Source organism: Leopardus geoffroyi, chromosome E3 (genome assembly GCF_018350155.1).
Source record: "Leopardus geoffroyi isolate Oge1 chromosome E3, O.geoffroyi_Oge1_pat1.0, whole genome shotgun sequence".
NCBI classification, from domain to species: Eukaryota; Metazoa; Chordata; class Mammalia; order Carnivora; family Felidae; genus Leopardus; species Leopardus geoffroyi.
Genome location: NC_059340.1, coordinates 19,911,421 through 19,927,904, shown reverse-complemented (window position 1 = coordinate 19,927,904; position 16,484 = coordinate 19,911,421). Strand labels below are relative to the sequence as shown.

The following is a 16,484-nucleotide window of genomic DNA, read 5'->3' as shown; positions in this document are numbered from 1 at the left end:
TCTGGGCTGATGGCTCAGAGCCTGGAGCCTGTTTCCGATTCTGTGTCTCCCTCTCTCTCTGCCCCTCCCCCGTTCATGCTCTGTCTCTCTCTGTTCCAAAAATAAATAAACGTTGAAAAAAAAAATTAAAAAAAAAAAAATTTTTGTCCCAGGGTAAGCCCTTTATCCCTTTCAGAAGGATCCTGGTCGGTGATCCATTTCCTGGTCTCTCCAAGTGTAGATCTTCACGTTTGGCCTTTCGTTTGTAAGTCTACCGTCTCACGGAGACGAGACACAGGTTGAAAAAAAAAAAAAGGCCAACCGAGTGCTAAATCTTATGACGTCTCAGGTGCTTCTAAACATCCTTCAGTACATAGGATAGCCCCCCCCGCAACTCTCTGCCAGACACTTTACTGTCTGGAATTTCGGGATCATTTGGAGGCCTTTGGGATTTCATATTCAAAGTGTGGTCCCTGGACCAGCAGCATTAACATCACCTCGTTAGAAGCGCATCTTCTCAGGCCTCATCCAGGACCCACCGAATCGGAGACACCGATGATGTGGCGGGAGGTGGGACCCCACAGTCTGTTTACAGGAGCCCCAAACCAAAACACTTGTGACGCACACCCGCGCACACACACGTACACTCTTAGTGACATCCCAGGCGTGTGACCACAATTCATACTGTAATTACCACCCTGCTGGAGAGTGGCTCGTTTGTCCCTTTCATATCTTCCGAGCGATGACCACGCGTGTGTCAAGATGATTTTGGTAAATGTTCGTTTGCTGGGAATAGTCCCTCGGTTCTAATGATCCATTTTCAGATGAATTCTTCTCAAAGTAACATATTTCATTTTTTGCCTCTCTTCTTGACTTTTGGCAGGAGCTAAGAAAAAGCCTGGAACTTAGTGTAAATCTACAAAGGAAACAAAAAGATGGTTCCAGCGATGAGTATGACTCTATCGAAGAAGATGTGCTCTCGGAGCCAGAGCCCGAGGAGCAGGTGCTGGGGGGCCACCGCAGAGATGACCCCGCCCCTTCCAGTGGGGACGCGGTGCAGAAGGACGTTCCCAAGGACCAGGAGATGGAAGGACGCCCTCCCCGGGGCCCAGACCCCCTCGTGGTGCTGGAATTTAACCCAGCTTCCAAAAGTAAGCTCTGCCTTATGTGGCATTTCTTTGCCTTTGGTGGCTCTGAGCCTAAGAGCAGGACTTGTATTTCCAGCAGGGCTTCAGGAGTTCGGTCTTGGGCAGACCGTCTCGCAGACCAGGGAGGTATGTCCATCTGGTCTGTCTGCTGATCGCAAGCCACAAAGGCTCCCAGAGGCCTACAGATGACCCTGAAATCCCAAACGGCAGGTGTCTGGCAGCTAGTTTTGGGGGACTAGCCTGTGCATTGTAGGAAGTATAACAGGGTCCGCATGCCAACTGGCTAATGCATACTGGCTTCAGCAAAAGGGACTAGATTGGCTTGGTGAACGGAGGAGACCAGGGCTGTCATGGGACTCTTGGCCCCTCCTCCCCCCCCCCCCCCCCCCCCCCCCCCCGCTTCTCTCTCCTCCACTTCCTCCCTCTCGTCTCTGCCTTCATTTGTCCTGGGACCCTTCTGAGGTGGGCTCTCCACATAACTGACACAGAATTGAGACACTGGCTTTATGCCTCCCTCAGAACATGGATTTTTCTTCCCAAAAGCTCCAGTGCAGGTCCCAGGCTTGGCTCTTGAACCCACATCGGGTCACATCTCTGAACTAGTCACTGTGGCTCTGATGGACCAGGTCCAGCCAATAAGGCCTTGGGTGCGGTCACTTCCAGCCAAACCACATGGACAGGTAGTTTCCAAAGGGAAAGTCAAGGTAAATCTGAGGAAAGAAGGAAGCATGCAGGATAGACAGAAACAGCAGCTGTCCACGAGGGGAGGTTTTCCAGAAAGGACCCTGGAAAGTTGAGTAGAGAAAACAATTGATGAGGGGGCAGGGAGGGGCCTACCTGCCACAGTCCCCGTGCTCGGGCCCGAGCTGGCTTGGTCTGTGCCCGTCTTCCCTCAATTCTGAGCCCATCCTTCTCCAAGCCAGCTGTGCCACATGCTCTGAACCAAATATCAAGGCCAACCAGCTGGGAAGCGTGAGTGACCCTCAGGGAAGAGGAACAAGGGAATGTTTGAAATCAGACAGAGTGTATCAGTCTGCTCGTGCCGCATAACAAAGTACCACAGATGCGCCAGGAACTTAAACAGCAACAGACACTTATTTTCTTACGGTGCTGGAGGCTGGAAGTCCAAGGTCAGGCTGCCAGCAGGTTGTTTTCTCCTTCAGCCTCTCTCTTTGGCTTGGACATGGGCATCTTCTCCCTTGTGGCCTCACCTGGTCTGCCCTCTGTGTGTGCCTGTGCGTCCTCATCTCTTCTTCTTACAAGGACACCAGGCAGATTGGATTAGTGCCCACCCTAAGCGACTCGTTTTTCTTTAATAACCCCTTTAGAGACCCTGTCTCCAAATACAGTCACAGTCTGAGGTCCTGGGGATTAGGACTTGAACAGATGAGTTGTTGCTTTTTCTTTTAATTAATTAATTAATTAATTAATTTTTGAGAGAGAGAGAGAAAGAGAGAGGGAGAGAGAGACCAGGGGAGAGGCAGAGAGAGAGAGAGAGAGGGAGAGCGAGAATCCCAACCAGGCTCCGCGCTCTCAGCGCAGAGCCCAAAGCAGGACTCAGACTCATGAACCGTGAGATCGTGCCCTGAGCCGAATCCAGGAGTCAGACGCTTAACCCACTCGAAGCACCCAGGCGCCCCTTGAACCTATGAGTTTTGGGGAGACATGATAACAGGCAGCCCTGGAAAAACCCACACCCGGTGGTTGTTGCTTCCAGAGAGCGAACATTTGTCCCTCAGGCGTGCTCTCATTGTGTGCTCTCACCTCCAAACCTTTGCTTGGGCCGCTCCGTCTGTCTAGATTACCACATCTTCCTTCCACCCCAGAGCCTGAAACCTGGCTCCCTGCTTTCCCCTCAAGACTCAGCTCCGGGGCTGTTTCTTCCAGGAAGCCTCCTTTGCCCTCCTGGCCCGGCCAGGTAGCTCAGTGCCTTCTCTGCTCCCATATATGTCATCATGGTGCTGGCCTTGCCACGGACTCCCAGGGGACTCTCTCCCCCTCTGGCCTATGAGCTCTGCCAGGGCACAGACCAGCGCTTCCCCTCTGTTGCGTCCCCAGCGGACAGCACTCATCTGGCACGTTCAAGCCACCCGGGAAATTGGTGTCAAACGCATGAAAGCTTTATGCCCACCCGCTGGAGTACCCCGCGGTGGGGGAAATGTTAACATACTCTTGAGACGCGCTGGGGCCGCGACCAGTGGCTTGCGTTTTCTCCAAGGAGTGAGGAGGGAGGGGGAGGGCTGTAAGGAGACTGAGCGAGCCCCCCTGTCCTGGAAACAGAGGGCACGATAGTCACTTGTGGGGTGAAGGACCAGGCCACAGACAGCTGGACCCCCAGCACCGTTTTGCGAGTGATGCTGGAGCGTGAAACAAAAAGAGAGAGAACTTCACTCTCTTGACCCTTGGCGTTTTCGAACAATTAGATTGTTTGGCAGGCCCCACGCTGGCCGCGGCGATGTCTGCCCTGGGCGGGGGCTGCTTCATCTGGAGCCACAGAGGGCTGATGCCTGCCTCCTAGGGATGTTCTCCCTAGTGATTCTCCCTAGTGATTCCCCAGCAGGAGAACCCACTCACAGAGAGGAGCAGGCGGAGGCTGAGGGGCCTGTCGCAGGGTCCCCCCAGACCCCAGTGTGGGATTGGAGTTCTAAACTGATCCCGAGCATTTACTCAAAACCAGTCAATAGTGTCCGGAAAAGACGTGCTTGGTTCTGGGCTGTTCGTTCCTTTTTTTTCCACCAGACGCATATCACGCCCCAGGCACTGTGCTGGAACAAAAGAGGCCCCGGTCCCTTCTCTCTTGGCCCTTAATCCTAGCAAGGAGAACACACACACACACACACACACACACCCCACAGTGATAACAACTGCCAGCATTTGCAGAATTCTTACTAACGTGTGCCAAGCACTGTTCCAAGGACGCGAAGTCCTTACCACAACACCAAGGCAAGTCCTGGCATTGTACCTGCTTTACCGATGGGGAAACGGAAGCACGGAGCGGTCAGATCACTTGCCCGAGGTCACGCAGCTAGGGAGGGGCAGAGTGGGGTTGAGTCTGTAGGCGTCAGAGCCCAGAGCCTGAGCTCTTAATCACTAGGCTAAATAAATAAACCAGATCAAGTTATAAAGCAGTAGTTGGGCTTTGAGGAGTCAATAAGCAACCCCACCCTGCTCTTTTCCCTCCTAAGTGAAACAAATGAGAGATGGGTTTGGGAATCTGCTAGAAGGAGAGCAAATGATCCACCTTTCCAACTGAGAAGAGCCTCATTGCTGGCCACTCAGTGCTGCCCGCTAAAGTAGACAGACCCTGATCCCAGATGTTGGCAGAGCTGGGCAACTAATGGCACCAGTGTGATGGCGGGGGCGGGGGCGGGGGCGGGGGAGTGGGGCGCGTGTGCCCTGAGGGCGAGCCCACTGGAGGAACGAAGAGAGTGGCTGGGTTGAGCTCTGATGGCTTCCTGCCCTCCCTGTCCCGTTCCATGTGTCCTCTTGTCCGTGAGGGCCAGCGCGGGAGTGGCACAGAGAAAAACAGAAGTTGTTTTTCCCCAAACTGGAAAGGTGAGGCCAAATCATGGGCCAGCTTAAGAATTCAGGTAGGAGGAGAGCACGGTGCCCTCAAGAGCCTGGAACGTTGTCAAGATTATAAAACAGGACTCTGGTTGGGGGCTGGGGGTCAGAGAAGGACCTTGCGGGCTGGAAGGGTCAGAGGAGCCTTCTCAGAGGAGACCATGGTGAAGCTGGGACGGGAATGAGGAGGGAGCAGCTGTGGGAACAGCATTCCAGGGGCAGGGGGTAGCAGGTGCAAAGGGTTCGAAGAGGGAACGAACTTGGCACACCCAAGGACAGAGAAAGGGCCGGTGCGGCTGGAGCCAAGCGAGCATGTGGGGAGCGAGGTTCATGAGGAGGCTGGTGGGGGTCCCAGGCCACCTTCCATGAAGACTCAAGGGGGTTCTGGATCCTTTGGAGCCCTAGAAAATATCCTCGTGTAGACTCTCGATAGATAAGGCAGGCCTGGGGGCCACAGTTTCTGGAAGGTCATCTTATCCAGAGGAGGCGGTGGTAGACAGGGATTAACGTGGTTCAGGGCAGGGCTCCAAGCCAGGCGGGCCTGGTGAAAACCTGCTTCCATCGCTCCCTGGCTCTGTGACCTTGGGCCAACAACCTGAACCTCAGAGCCCTATTCTGTAATAGTATGTATTAGTCCTCTGTCGCTGCTGTAACAAATCGTGATGAACTCGGTGGCCCGACACAACACAGATTCATAGGCCAGAAGTTTGACATGAACTCACTGGGCTAAAACCACGGTATCCGCAAGGCTGTGAGCTTTCTGGAGGCTCTCGGGGAAAACCTCTCTTGCCTTTTCCAGCTTCCAGAGGCTTCTGCATTCCTTGGCTCAGGGTCCCTCCCTCCACCTCCAGAGCCAGCAAGGTCAAGTCTCTCTGTACCTTTCTTCCAGATCCTGTCTCCCTCTCGCCCTCCTTGTGTGCCTCTTCTCTGTGCCTGTGCGAGTGCTTGGGTTTGTTTTATTGTGGTCAGGTACACACGGCACAGATTTACCATACTCACCATTAAGAGCACCATTTGGTGTTATTAAGGACAGTCACCATGACCACGATCTAGCTCCACAAGTTTTTCATCGTCCCAAACTGAAACTCTGTCCCTCTTCTACTTTTAAGGACCCTTGTGGCTTCCATTGGATCCACTGGGATAATCCGCAATGATCTCCCTAGTTTCGAGTCGGCTGATCAGCACTGTTGATTCCCCTTTGCCCTGTGACCTTGTGTCAAGGCATCTTTGGGCGCCTCCCATCCACCCCCTGCGATGTCTGGGGAGGGACCTGTCCCCGCAGCTGAGCACTCAGGGGCCTGACCTCAATCAGTGCTGGCTGTCGCTGTTAGCAGCAGCTGCATATTTTCAGCATGTGGGGAGAGAGTCTTGTGGTCATTTGCCCCGTCCCTTCTTTGTCTCGTCCCCCGTCCTGAATGTCATCCGTTGGGTCCTGCATTTCAGGCCAGCCAGGGAGCAGCGAGTTCAGAAGTGTATAGAGAAACACATGTCCTTCATCAAGTCCGCAGCGGAGGGCGGAGAGGTTGGTGCGGGACACCCCGCACCTTCTGAGCTCCCAACAATCCCATGGGGCCCTGGATTCTGGGACTCCCTCTCCTCTGGGCCCCCCGAGGCCCCCGGGATCGCTCTGCTGGGACTCCGATTACATGGCACTTCGGCCGACAGTTCCCGGGTCTCCTGTCTTCCCAGGTCAGGAAGTCCCGAATCCTGGGACCTTGACTGATCTCCCTGCCGGCAGGGTCTGTTCTCCTCAGCCGCCAGCCTCGCTGGCCTGCAAAGCTGGCCTTCTGCCCGCTGGTCCCAAGCATGTCCTCTCGAGCTCTGAAACCTGCGCCGGACAGAGGCTCTAGCACCATTTCCCCTGAGCTGGAGCCATTTGCAGACCTTCTGAAGTCACAGGGGGGGTTTTTTGGTTTTTGGTTTTTTGTGTGTTTTTGTTTGTTTGTTTGTTTGTTTTTTGCCATCGCCACAAACCTCCTGTACTGTTTTAGCTGTTGTTTAAATCAGCACCTTTCTCTTCCTTCTCCATCTCCCTCTGTTTCTTCGCCCCTGCCCTTCCTTCCTCTTTCTTTCCTGTCTTTAATGATTTTCAGATTGTTCTAAGCAATGATATCAATGAAATCAAGGGGTCGATAGGCTGGTTACATGTTTTTTCCACGCAGGTTCAGTTAAATAATCGCTTAAAAAACATTTGCCTGCACGGCCTCTGGCATCGTTTCCTGTTCTGCCCGCGGTACAGGCACCCTACTTTGGGAAACGTTGACTTCAAAGCACGGCCTGTGTGCCTTTCACTGTTTGCACATTCTGTTCCCTGTGTCTGGAATGCCCCATCTCCGTGCCTCTGGTAACCTGTCAGGGCTCTCCTCTCTGTCTGCTGCATGCCTGCCGGCCACATGCTCCCAGCTGCGTGGCCCCTCTGTGACCCTGGTGCTGGAACCTTCTTCTGTCCCAGAAATGTTAAAATCTGAAAACCTACACCTAGAACGTGTCCTAGAAAGTTTCATTTATTTGCCAGGATGCGCCGCATAATTCACATCTCCGTTCCGAACTAGCGTGGCGCCTGGCACAGGGGTTCAGCAAGTATTTGTCGAGTGAATAAGTGAACGAACCAACAGATACCCAAGCAGCATGCCCCCGCTCTGCTAGCGCTCCACATTTGACATATAAACCGCTGTTTTCCTGCAGGTAGTAAGAAGGAAAGGAATTTGTCTGCTAAGCGGAAGGACAACGCTGAGGTTTTCATTCCCAGCAGACCTGAGTTGAACCTGAACCCCCAGCCCTCTGCTGTGTTCCCAGACCAGGAGAAGGCATGTTCAAGTAAGAGTTCTGGCAGCCTCTGAGCAGGGCTGGGGCTGGGCCTGGGGCACTCTCACTGGGATGCCGTGATAGAGCAGTCTTGGCTGTGTTACCCTCTTTGTCAAGGCCTGAGCTCACCTTTCCTAATTGTGTTGTTAGTCAAGGTCTCCAGAGAAACAGAACCGGGGGGGGGGGGGGGGGGGGGGGAGAGAGAGAGAGTGTGTGTGTGTGTGTGTGTGTGTGTGTGTGTGCGTCAAAGTCCAATCTGCAGGCTGGCTTAGCAGAACCAGGAAGAGCCAGTCTTCCAGTACACAGGCCATCGCACCGGAAGGGTCGAAGTTGCCGATGAAGTCCAGAGGCCGTCTTCTGGAGAATTCTCTCTTACTTGGGAGAGGGTCAGTCCTTTCTGTTCAGTCCAGGCCCCTCAACTGATTGGATGGGGCCCACCCACATCATGGAGGGTAATCTGCTTCATTCTCCAACTGAAACGTTAACCTCATCCCAAAACGCCTTTCGGAAACCAGAGTAGTGTCTAACGAAATATCTGGGCTCCCTGTGGCCCAGTTAAATAGACACATTAAGTCAACCATCACAGCCACTTGCTCATTCTATAACCAAGATGCGGTTCTAGTAGAAAACCTATTTCAGTTTTGGTTTTGCTTTTAAATTGTTGTTATTTTCAACTTTATATGGATCATGATACGCGCCAATGGTACTAAATTCCAATAGTACAAAAGAGGTTATGGTGAAGTCAGCCTGTTGCTCTTCTAATGGAGACGAGAGGTCACGTTCATTGAGCACTTCCTGTGAGCCGGCCACCGCTGTCAGCTTTGTTATGTCATTCGTAATAAATTATGATCCTTATACATAGCCTCTGAGGGAGGCCCACAGATTGTCCCCATTTCACAGAGGAGGGGCTGAGGCCCAGAGCAGGCGATCAGTCACACGGCTGGGAAGTGGCCAGTGTCGGCCCCAAGCCCCGGTGGAGTGGCTCTGAGGAAGCCACTTGCTTCTGGTTTCTGGCATTCTGTGAATGCCAGAGAATTCAAGGCATCCTGGTGTCCCCAGGATTTGGAACCCTGGGGTGTCCCGGGCAAAATCCAGCTCCGGCCCGCCAGCCTTGCTTAAACAAGCAGTCTGTCTGAGCCAGGGGCCCTGATCTCTGCCGCTGTGGCATTCCGTCCACACTGGGGATGCCACACAAGTTCCCTGGGCAAGTGGAACACCTCCCGGCTGGGGGATCCCCAGTGCTGGACATCCGCGTCCTACCTCCGCTCCCCACCCTGGAGGAAGGGAGCCAGGTTCTTACATACCCCTCCCCGGTGCCGGGGGAGCTGTGGGCAGAGGTTTGGCTGAGGGGCCGTGGGCAGGGCTGCACCCAGGCATTATCTGATTAATTCTTACCACAGCCCGAAACCCACATGAATACAGAGCAAGGCATTTTAGGTAGCAACGTGATTTTGAAAAAGCGTCTTTGAGGGAAAGAGTCCGCTCAACCCGTGTAGTTAAAAAGCCTTGGAGCTGCTGTCGCTCCCGGCTTCAGTCGGGGTGGTTCTGTGAAGCAGACACTGGTGCTGTCCCCGGAGGCAGAGGCAGTGGGTGCCAGGCACCAAATTCCAGGAGATCCCTCTAGATAGTGCTACCCCCTTCTCCCATTTCACAGGTGGGGAAACCAAGGTTGAGAACGCGGAAGTTACTTGCCTGGAGTAACGGGACAGCAAAGCCACGATTCACACCCAGGCTCCGGGGCTCGCTCTGGATGGCTGTGCCGGGCTGCTCCTCCCCCCTCCCCCCTCCCCCCACCCCGGGGCTGGCTGGTCACGGAGGCGGCCTTGCAGGCACCTGGGGGTGGGCCCTGACAAGCCTGGTGGTGACTCAGGCAGTGTTACAGCACAGGAGCCCTGGGCTGGGGGGTCAGGACAGTAGGCGGGGCTCGCAGCGAGCATCCTGGGAATGTGCCCTGGGCCATGGGCCGGGCCAGCAGGGGAGGCTGGGCCGTGGGGCCCAGGCCTGGGGCTGCAGGTCAGGGGCATGCTCCAGTCCAGTCCAGCCCAGCCCCGGATGGGGTTCTGGGTAAGGCAACAGGTCATCTGTTGTCTTTTTGACCTCACCAGAAACCTGTGTGCTGAGCACCCGCTATGTGCCGGCCCCTGATCCAGGCCTGGTGATCCAGTGAGCAGCACACTGTTCCTGCTCTCTTGGTGTTGATATTTCGGCGGGCGGGGCTAGATAACAAACACGAAGATGGGTGGTAACAGCTACCACCAAGACAGCAACTGCACCAAGGCTGGCAGCGTGGTCAGAGGAGGCCTCTCCAAGGAGGGGGGACACGAGCTGAGACCTGGATGAGGTCAAGGACTAGCCCTTTGCAGAAGGGAAAGCCTGTGCAAAGGCCCTGAGGTAGGAAAGAGCTGCTCAGTTGGCTCAGGAATAAGAAGGAAGGCTGGAGGCCAGAGCGTAGCGGGTGAGGGGTCACAGAGGTGAGCAGGGGCCAGGGGAGGGACTTGGCACTGACCTGCTTTATATTTGAACAAGGTCCCTGTGGCTGCCACATGGAGTGTGGCTTGTCGGGAGCCAGGGTGGATGTGGGACTAGAGGATGGGGAAGGTGGTCGCTCGTCTCTGAGGCTTACCAGTGGCCGGATTCCTGACAGCAACCGAGGAGTCTGTTGTAAGCATATAAGACTAGTTGTGCCATTTATCCTGAACAACCAAGGGCAAGGAGCTGGGCGGTGGGGAGCCTGCCGTGATAGGACGGCAGAGCCGAGACTCGGCAGTGATGGGGGACTCCCTGGCTTGTCACTTGGCTGGTGCAGGTCCTGAGATCTAGCAAGGGAGCAAGGGAGACCTAAATAAGCGAGGCCGCTGGATCTGGACAGGTAGTATTCAGTGCTAAGCCCGCTGCAGGAAGGCTGGGTCTGATCTGCGTCCTGCCTCAGCGGGGAGTGACCCCGAACCACAACCAGACAGAGGCTGTGGGTGGTGGAGTTGTCCTACCCACACGAAGAGCCAGAATCCAGTGGGCGGAGTTAGGACCAAACTGGCTCCTGGGACGTCTTGGCAAAAGCCAGTGCCTAGAAAGATGCTTGCACTGGGGGGACCCGAGGAAGGTAGATGTGGAAAGGGAATCACTGCAGAAGTGATATGTTGACAAGGGCATGCCAAGGTCACAGCCGCCGATAGGGTTGGAGAGGCCATATTTGTAAATAGGTCTTTCGAGATGTAGTCGACAGGGGCGAAGAGTCCGATGTAACATGTAAGATGTCAGAAAAACGTGGTGAGTTTTGGATCTATCTGCTTTGGTTGGATGAAGGACCAAGAAGCTGGGAAGGAGAGAGAAAGAGGGGGGCCAGGGGACGAGATAAGGGCCCTGTCAGCTCTTGGAGGGCCAACAGCACGTGGCGGGTGCAGATGGTAAATCCCGCGTGATGCTGTTTCTCCGACACCCAAACTGGCTCCGTTAACCGCAGCTTCAGGAGACAAACGTCTGGTCTGTCCTGCTGGGCTCACTGGGACTCCCCTCCCTCATGCGTGTGCCGCGATCACTAGATGTCCCGCGTCTGGGTAATAAAGCGAAAAGCCGGCATTTACAAAGCACTGAACCGAAAGCGGCATGTTTTACAACACGCATGTCATCTTGCATGTAATCATCTAAACCACCCCGGGCGGCGGATGCTATTAGCAACACCATTTCACAGAGGAGACCAAGGCACAGAGAGGTTGAGGAGTCTGTCCAAAGTCACACAGCCAGCGAGTGGCGAAACCAGTGCTTGGAAACCTGGCTTCAGAGTCTGTTTTCTTAGCCACGCCACCGCATGGCCCCTCGCGTGCCCGCTAAAATGTGACTCGCTTACGACGTACCCACGTCGGGCCGGTCCGAACCGAAAACAAGCCTGAAATCACAGAACTGAGTCACAGGAGATACTTTTTTTTTCTAATTCTCATTGATGTCAGCATATAACTGTTAATATTCTCCAAGCTGAACAAAATTTTAGTGCATCAACTAAAACAATTTTGAATAGCGTCTTAGTTTCCTACGGTTGCTGCTGTAACAAAATGCCACAGTCTGATCGAGTCGAAGAGCAGAAATGTATCGCCTCACAGCTCTGGAAGCCGGAAGTCCAAGACTAAGGTGTCAGCAGGGCCGTGTTCCTCCTGAAGGCTCTAGGCCAGAATCTGTGCCGGGCCTCCTTCTAGTTGCCGGTGGTCCCTTGACTCGGGGCGGTGGAACTCCAACCTTCACGTGGCGCTCTCCTGCGTGGGCATCTGTCTACGTGTCCAGATTTCCCCTTTTTATAAGGATTTCAGTCATATTGGATGAAGGTCCACCCTCGCGACCTCATATTAACCCAATTATCTGCAAATAACCCCATTTCCAAGGAAGGTCACGTTGACAGGGCCTGGGGGTTAGGACCCCAGCATCCTTTATGGGGACTCAGTTCAACCCATAACACAGACCTTCATGGACAACATTTTGAGAAGCAGAGCTTAATTAATTAATCAATCTATCATCGGCCATTCTCCAGAAAGTTCTGGCATATTTTAACAAACTACATATAACCTGTGGCGTGAGACGAACACATACCTGAGGAAGTGAGGGTGAAGAAAAAACGAGAGTAGAGAAAACACGATGAAGCCAGGGGGTGAACAAATGGGTACGTGAGGGCGGTACGGTTGTGGCTGTGAGCTTCCGTGGCAAAGAATCGTGGATGCGTATAAAAAATGTGTGTCACTGGGCCATCTGATCAAAGTCAGATCACCCGCTGTCTCTGGTATTTGGTTCTTAGAGCGATTTGTCCCATCGACTCCCCGAAAGAGGACCCTGTCTGAGGTAATGGAATCTTCATTTTGAACAGATTTGGAGCTGAGCCTGTCAAATACATCTGGCCCCTACATAAGCCACATTTGAAGAAAGGAAAGTTGAAAACCGTGGCATTGTCCCCACCCTCGCGCTGGGATTACGGTGGAGCCACTTTTCACACGGGGATTATGTTCTGAAGGTCAGAAGTGCAGGTGGCCAAAGAAACCCTTGGAAATCTGTCAGACTGATGCTGAAGGGCAGCGTGTATGTATATATATGTAGACAACCCCAGAGCATCGTCTCTCCTCCAGGGTGGGAACAATCCCAGCTCTTTGGCTGAGCCCCAGATGAAGCAGTTGGCTCTGTCTAGGGTCTGGGTTGCAGTGAAACTGTGTTTTTATTTTTTATTGATTTATTGATTTAAAAAAATTTTTTTATGCTTGTTTATTTTTGAGAGAGAGAGAGATGCAGAGTGAATGGGGGAGGGGCAGAGAGAGAGGGAGACACAGAATCCGAAGCAGGCTCCGGACTCTGAGCGGTCAGCACAGAGCCCGATGCGGGGCTCGAACCCACAAACTGTGAGATCGTGACCTGAGCCCAGGTCGGATGTTTAATCAACTGAGTCACCCAGGCACCCTGAAAATGTGTGTTTTTAGACTCTGGCATTGTGCTCAGGGTGCTGGGTGTTCACATCCCCAGAGGCACAAGGAACCTGAGACTTCCTGACAAGACAGTGACATCAAACCATCTCACCCCTTCCAGGCACAATCTGGACTGCTTATATGCTTTGTATTTGTGGGGCGGGCTTTTGAGGGTCACGCACAAATCAGCCTCTTTATATCTCCATGGTGAATGGAACCTTTTATCACCGCATTGTCTCTTTTTCAATCTAGTGATGCTCTTTGCCCTAAAGCCCACCAACTTTCTTTTGGTCAGTGTTTACATGGTATATCTTCTTTCCTCCTTTGCTTTGAAACTCTCTCCTTCCTTACGTTGAAGTTTGTCTCTCATAAGCAGCATGTAATTGGGTTTTATTTTTATCCTCTAACAATCTACGTGCTTTAATGGGCACATTTAGTCCATTTACATTTAATGTAATTGCTGATATACTTGAGTTTAAATCTACTATCGTATTATTTGCTTTTTATTGGCTCTGCCTGTTTTATGTTCCTCTCTCTCTCCTTTCTTGCCCTCTTTTGAGCTGATTACTTTCTGTTATTCCTCCTTTCTCTCTCTATTAGCTTGTTAGTTATACATTCTTTTATTATCCTTCCAGTCATCACCTGAGATTGCGACACGCATTCTTGACTTACCTGAATCTACTTTAAATTAGCAAGTTTACCGCTTCTCACTCAGTGAAAGGACCTTACAACTCTGTAACTCCATTTATTCCCCTTCCAACTTAAATGCTATTATTGTCATGCTGTTTAATTCTCTCTAGATTTTAAACCTCACTAGGTGACGGCATCGTCATTATTATCACTATTATTCTTAAGTTTACACAGTAGTGATCTGGACTGCCCATGTTGTTAACCTTTCTGTGCCCTTCCATCCTGGCTTTTGCCAGGTCACCCTGACTCTCAGGTTGTGACCCCAAGTCTGTCACCAGCTCCGCTCAGCCTCCCAGCTAGCAGCGGCTCACTCAAGAGTCAACAGCTGGGGGCGCCTGGGTGGCGCAGTTGGTTAAGAGTCCGACTTCAGCCAGGTCACGATCTCGCGGTCCGTGAGTTCGAGCCCCGCGTCGGGCTCTGGGCGGATGGCTCGGAGCCTGGAGCCTGTTTCCGATTCTGTGTCTCCCTCTCTCTCTGCCCCTCCCCCGTTCATGCTCTGTCTCTCTCTGTCCCAAAAATAAATAAACGTTGAAAAAAAAAATTTTTTAAAAAAAGAGTCAACAGCTGCTTGTGGGTTCACCTCTCTGGGTTTCCTTCTCCTGCCTTCTTTTGGCCCTGTTCATTCTCCTGTAGTCCCTCACAGCCCTGTTCATTCTCCATGCCTTCCAACAAATGTCTTTTTTTTCAATCGGGTTTGTACAACACTTGGGCCAGCTTTTCTAGCTGTGCTCTAAGGAAGAGTTGGGTCCGGATTAACGTTACCAGAAGTACAACCTATTGCCTTTTCCCCCCTTGCCCCTTTTCTTTTGGCCAAGGTCATAAAATTGAATTTGTGTCAATTAAATGTGCGTATGATGCATGAGAGCTTATTCCCCTCTGTCACTGTAACTGTCCTGGTTCTAATGAAGGGACCTCATGTCCTGTGTTACTCCCATCTCTACCCAGGAGACTTCCAGAGACCTGTTGTCCTATTGAGGGTGAAAGAACATTAGTCTTTAATGCACAAAGTTTACTGTCAAAGTTGTCAGAATGCTCTAGGGAAGTGATATATCTGAACCACTTTTCTCAGACAAGCTGCCAACCATAGAAATAAAGTAACACCCTCAGTGTGATTGAATTAGAGGACCCTGACAGCCCTGTACTTAGCATTTCTGTCAGGTACCAGCAGCAGAAAGACCACTCTGCCGAAGTCCAGAGTCTTATAGTTAGTAGTTAGTCCGTGTTCATTATTAATAGCAAGTGACAGAAATCCAAACTGGCTAAAGCAACAAAGGAAAATGTATTGCTCACAGACCTGGAGAGTCCAGGACTATAGATTTGGCGTCAGGCATGGTGGGATCTAGGTGCCCAGATGATATCACCAGGAAGCTGTTTCTTCATCACTTAGCTCCTCTCTCCTCCAGTCCAGCAGGGTCTCAAACTTGGAATGTGCATCAGAATTCTTTGCCAAGCAAATGAAAACACGGATTTGTTGGACCCAGCCCCAGTTTCTGCTTCGGTGCATCTTGGAGCCTAAGTATTTTGATCCCGTAACAAATTCCGATGATGCTGAGGTTACCGATCCAGGGATCACACTTTGAGAACCACATCTCTAGTCTCAGGCATGGCCCACGGATGGCCCCCAGGGCCTCTAGGCTCTCTTTTTGCTGGCCCAGCAGCCCTAGAGAAAGGAACTGCTCCTTTGCTAATAATTCAGCAGAGCCCAGGAACCAGCTCTCCCCTGAACGGATCTCCAATCTCCGTGGTCACAGGGAAAGGCTGGGCGAGGAGCAGGGTCAGATCCGTCCAAACTCTGTAGCCTGAGAAGAGAGGGGAAGGGCTGGTTCCCCCAAAGAAAACATGGGCGCTGTGATGGCGTTCCCCTTACAGGAAAGACAAAAGCAAACTACTCTTCATTTCATGTGCAAATTAAGCACCGAGGACATTTTGCTAAAGATGCTCCAGAGGCAGGGCGTGGAGCAAAGAGCTGTTATGATCCCGGAGGAAGGAGCGGAGTCACGTAGTCAGGGTGGTGCGGGGAGCCCTCATTGCCTTCCTCTGAAACCACGTGCATTCCCGGGGCAGTAACATGATGAGTGTTCGAGTCACAGACAGCACCTGCCCACGGAGAGGCCCGGAGACACTCTCGAGACAGAAGAACACAGGCCTTGACAAGCCATGTGTATCAGCTATTTATAGCCGCCCAACAAACTACCCCAAAATGCGGTGGCCTGAAACAACAGCCCTTTTTGGCTCAGACGGGCTGGGCAGCTCCAGAGGGAGCTGGTGGCCACCTGGGCTGGATGGTCTCGGACAGCCAGTCCCTCGCGTGACAGAGCATGGGTGGGGGAGGGGCAGAGAGAGAGAGAGAGAGAGAGAGACACAGAATCTGAAGCAGGTTCCAGGCTCTGAGCTGCCAGCACTGAGCCCGACGCGGGGCTCGAACTCCCGGACCGTGAGATCATGACCTGAGCTGAAGTCGGACGCTTGACCGACTGAGCCACCCGGCCACCCCCGTGTAACTGCTTTTTGCAGACTCTGCTTGGTCTTGACCGTCCAGTGGTCTGTTGGCCAAAGAAAGTCACCAAGCTGAGCCCAGCTGGAGAAATAGACTCCACCCCTTGGTGAGTGATGTTGCAGCAGTGGGGGGGGGGGGGGGGTGGCCAGGGAGGGGAGGAGTTAGTGACACTGGTCACAGCCTCTTAGGCCATGGGAAGTGTGCGGCCTGGTGAGGCTGTGCTATCGTCAGCTGCATGGAGGGTTGAGTACTCAGGTGTAGACCATTGTGCCGGGTGTAGCCCCCCCCCCCTTCCCACCTGCCAGTTGAATTTTAGAGGTGAGTGTAGGCATCTCAGGATGTTATTTTGTTTTATTTTTTTTTAATGCT

General features: G+C 52.7%; 1 protein-coding gene across 5 annotated transcripts in view; it reads left to right on the top strand.

Annotated features, from left to right (window-relative positions):
* The window catches only part of LOC123589121 (katanin interacting protein), a 193,283-nt gene that overhangs the window by 97,261 nt on the left and 79,538 nt on the right, over nt 1-16,484 (top strand). For all 5 annotated transcript variants that reach the window (XM_045460776.1, XM_045460774.1, XM_045460777.1 and 2 more), the window contains 2 exons: nt 863-1,130; nt 7,377-7,508. In XM_045460776.1, coding sequence (XP_045316732.1) covers nt 863-1,130; nt 7,377-7,508 — 400 coding nt within the window. The remainder of the gene's footprint in view (nt 1-862; nt 1,131-7,376; nt 7,509-16,484) is intronic.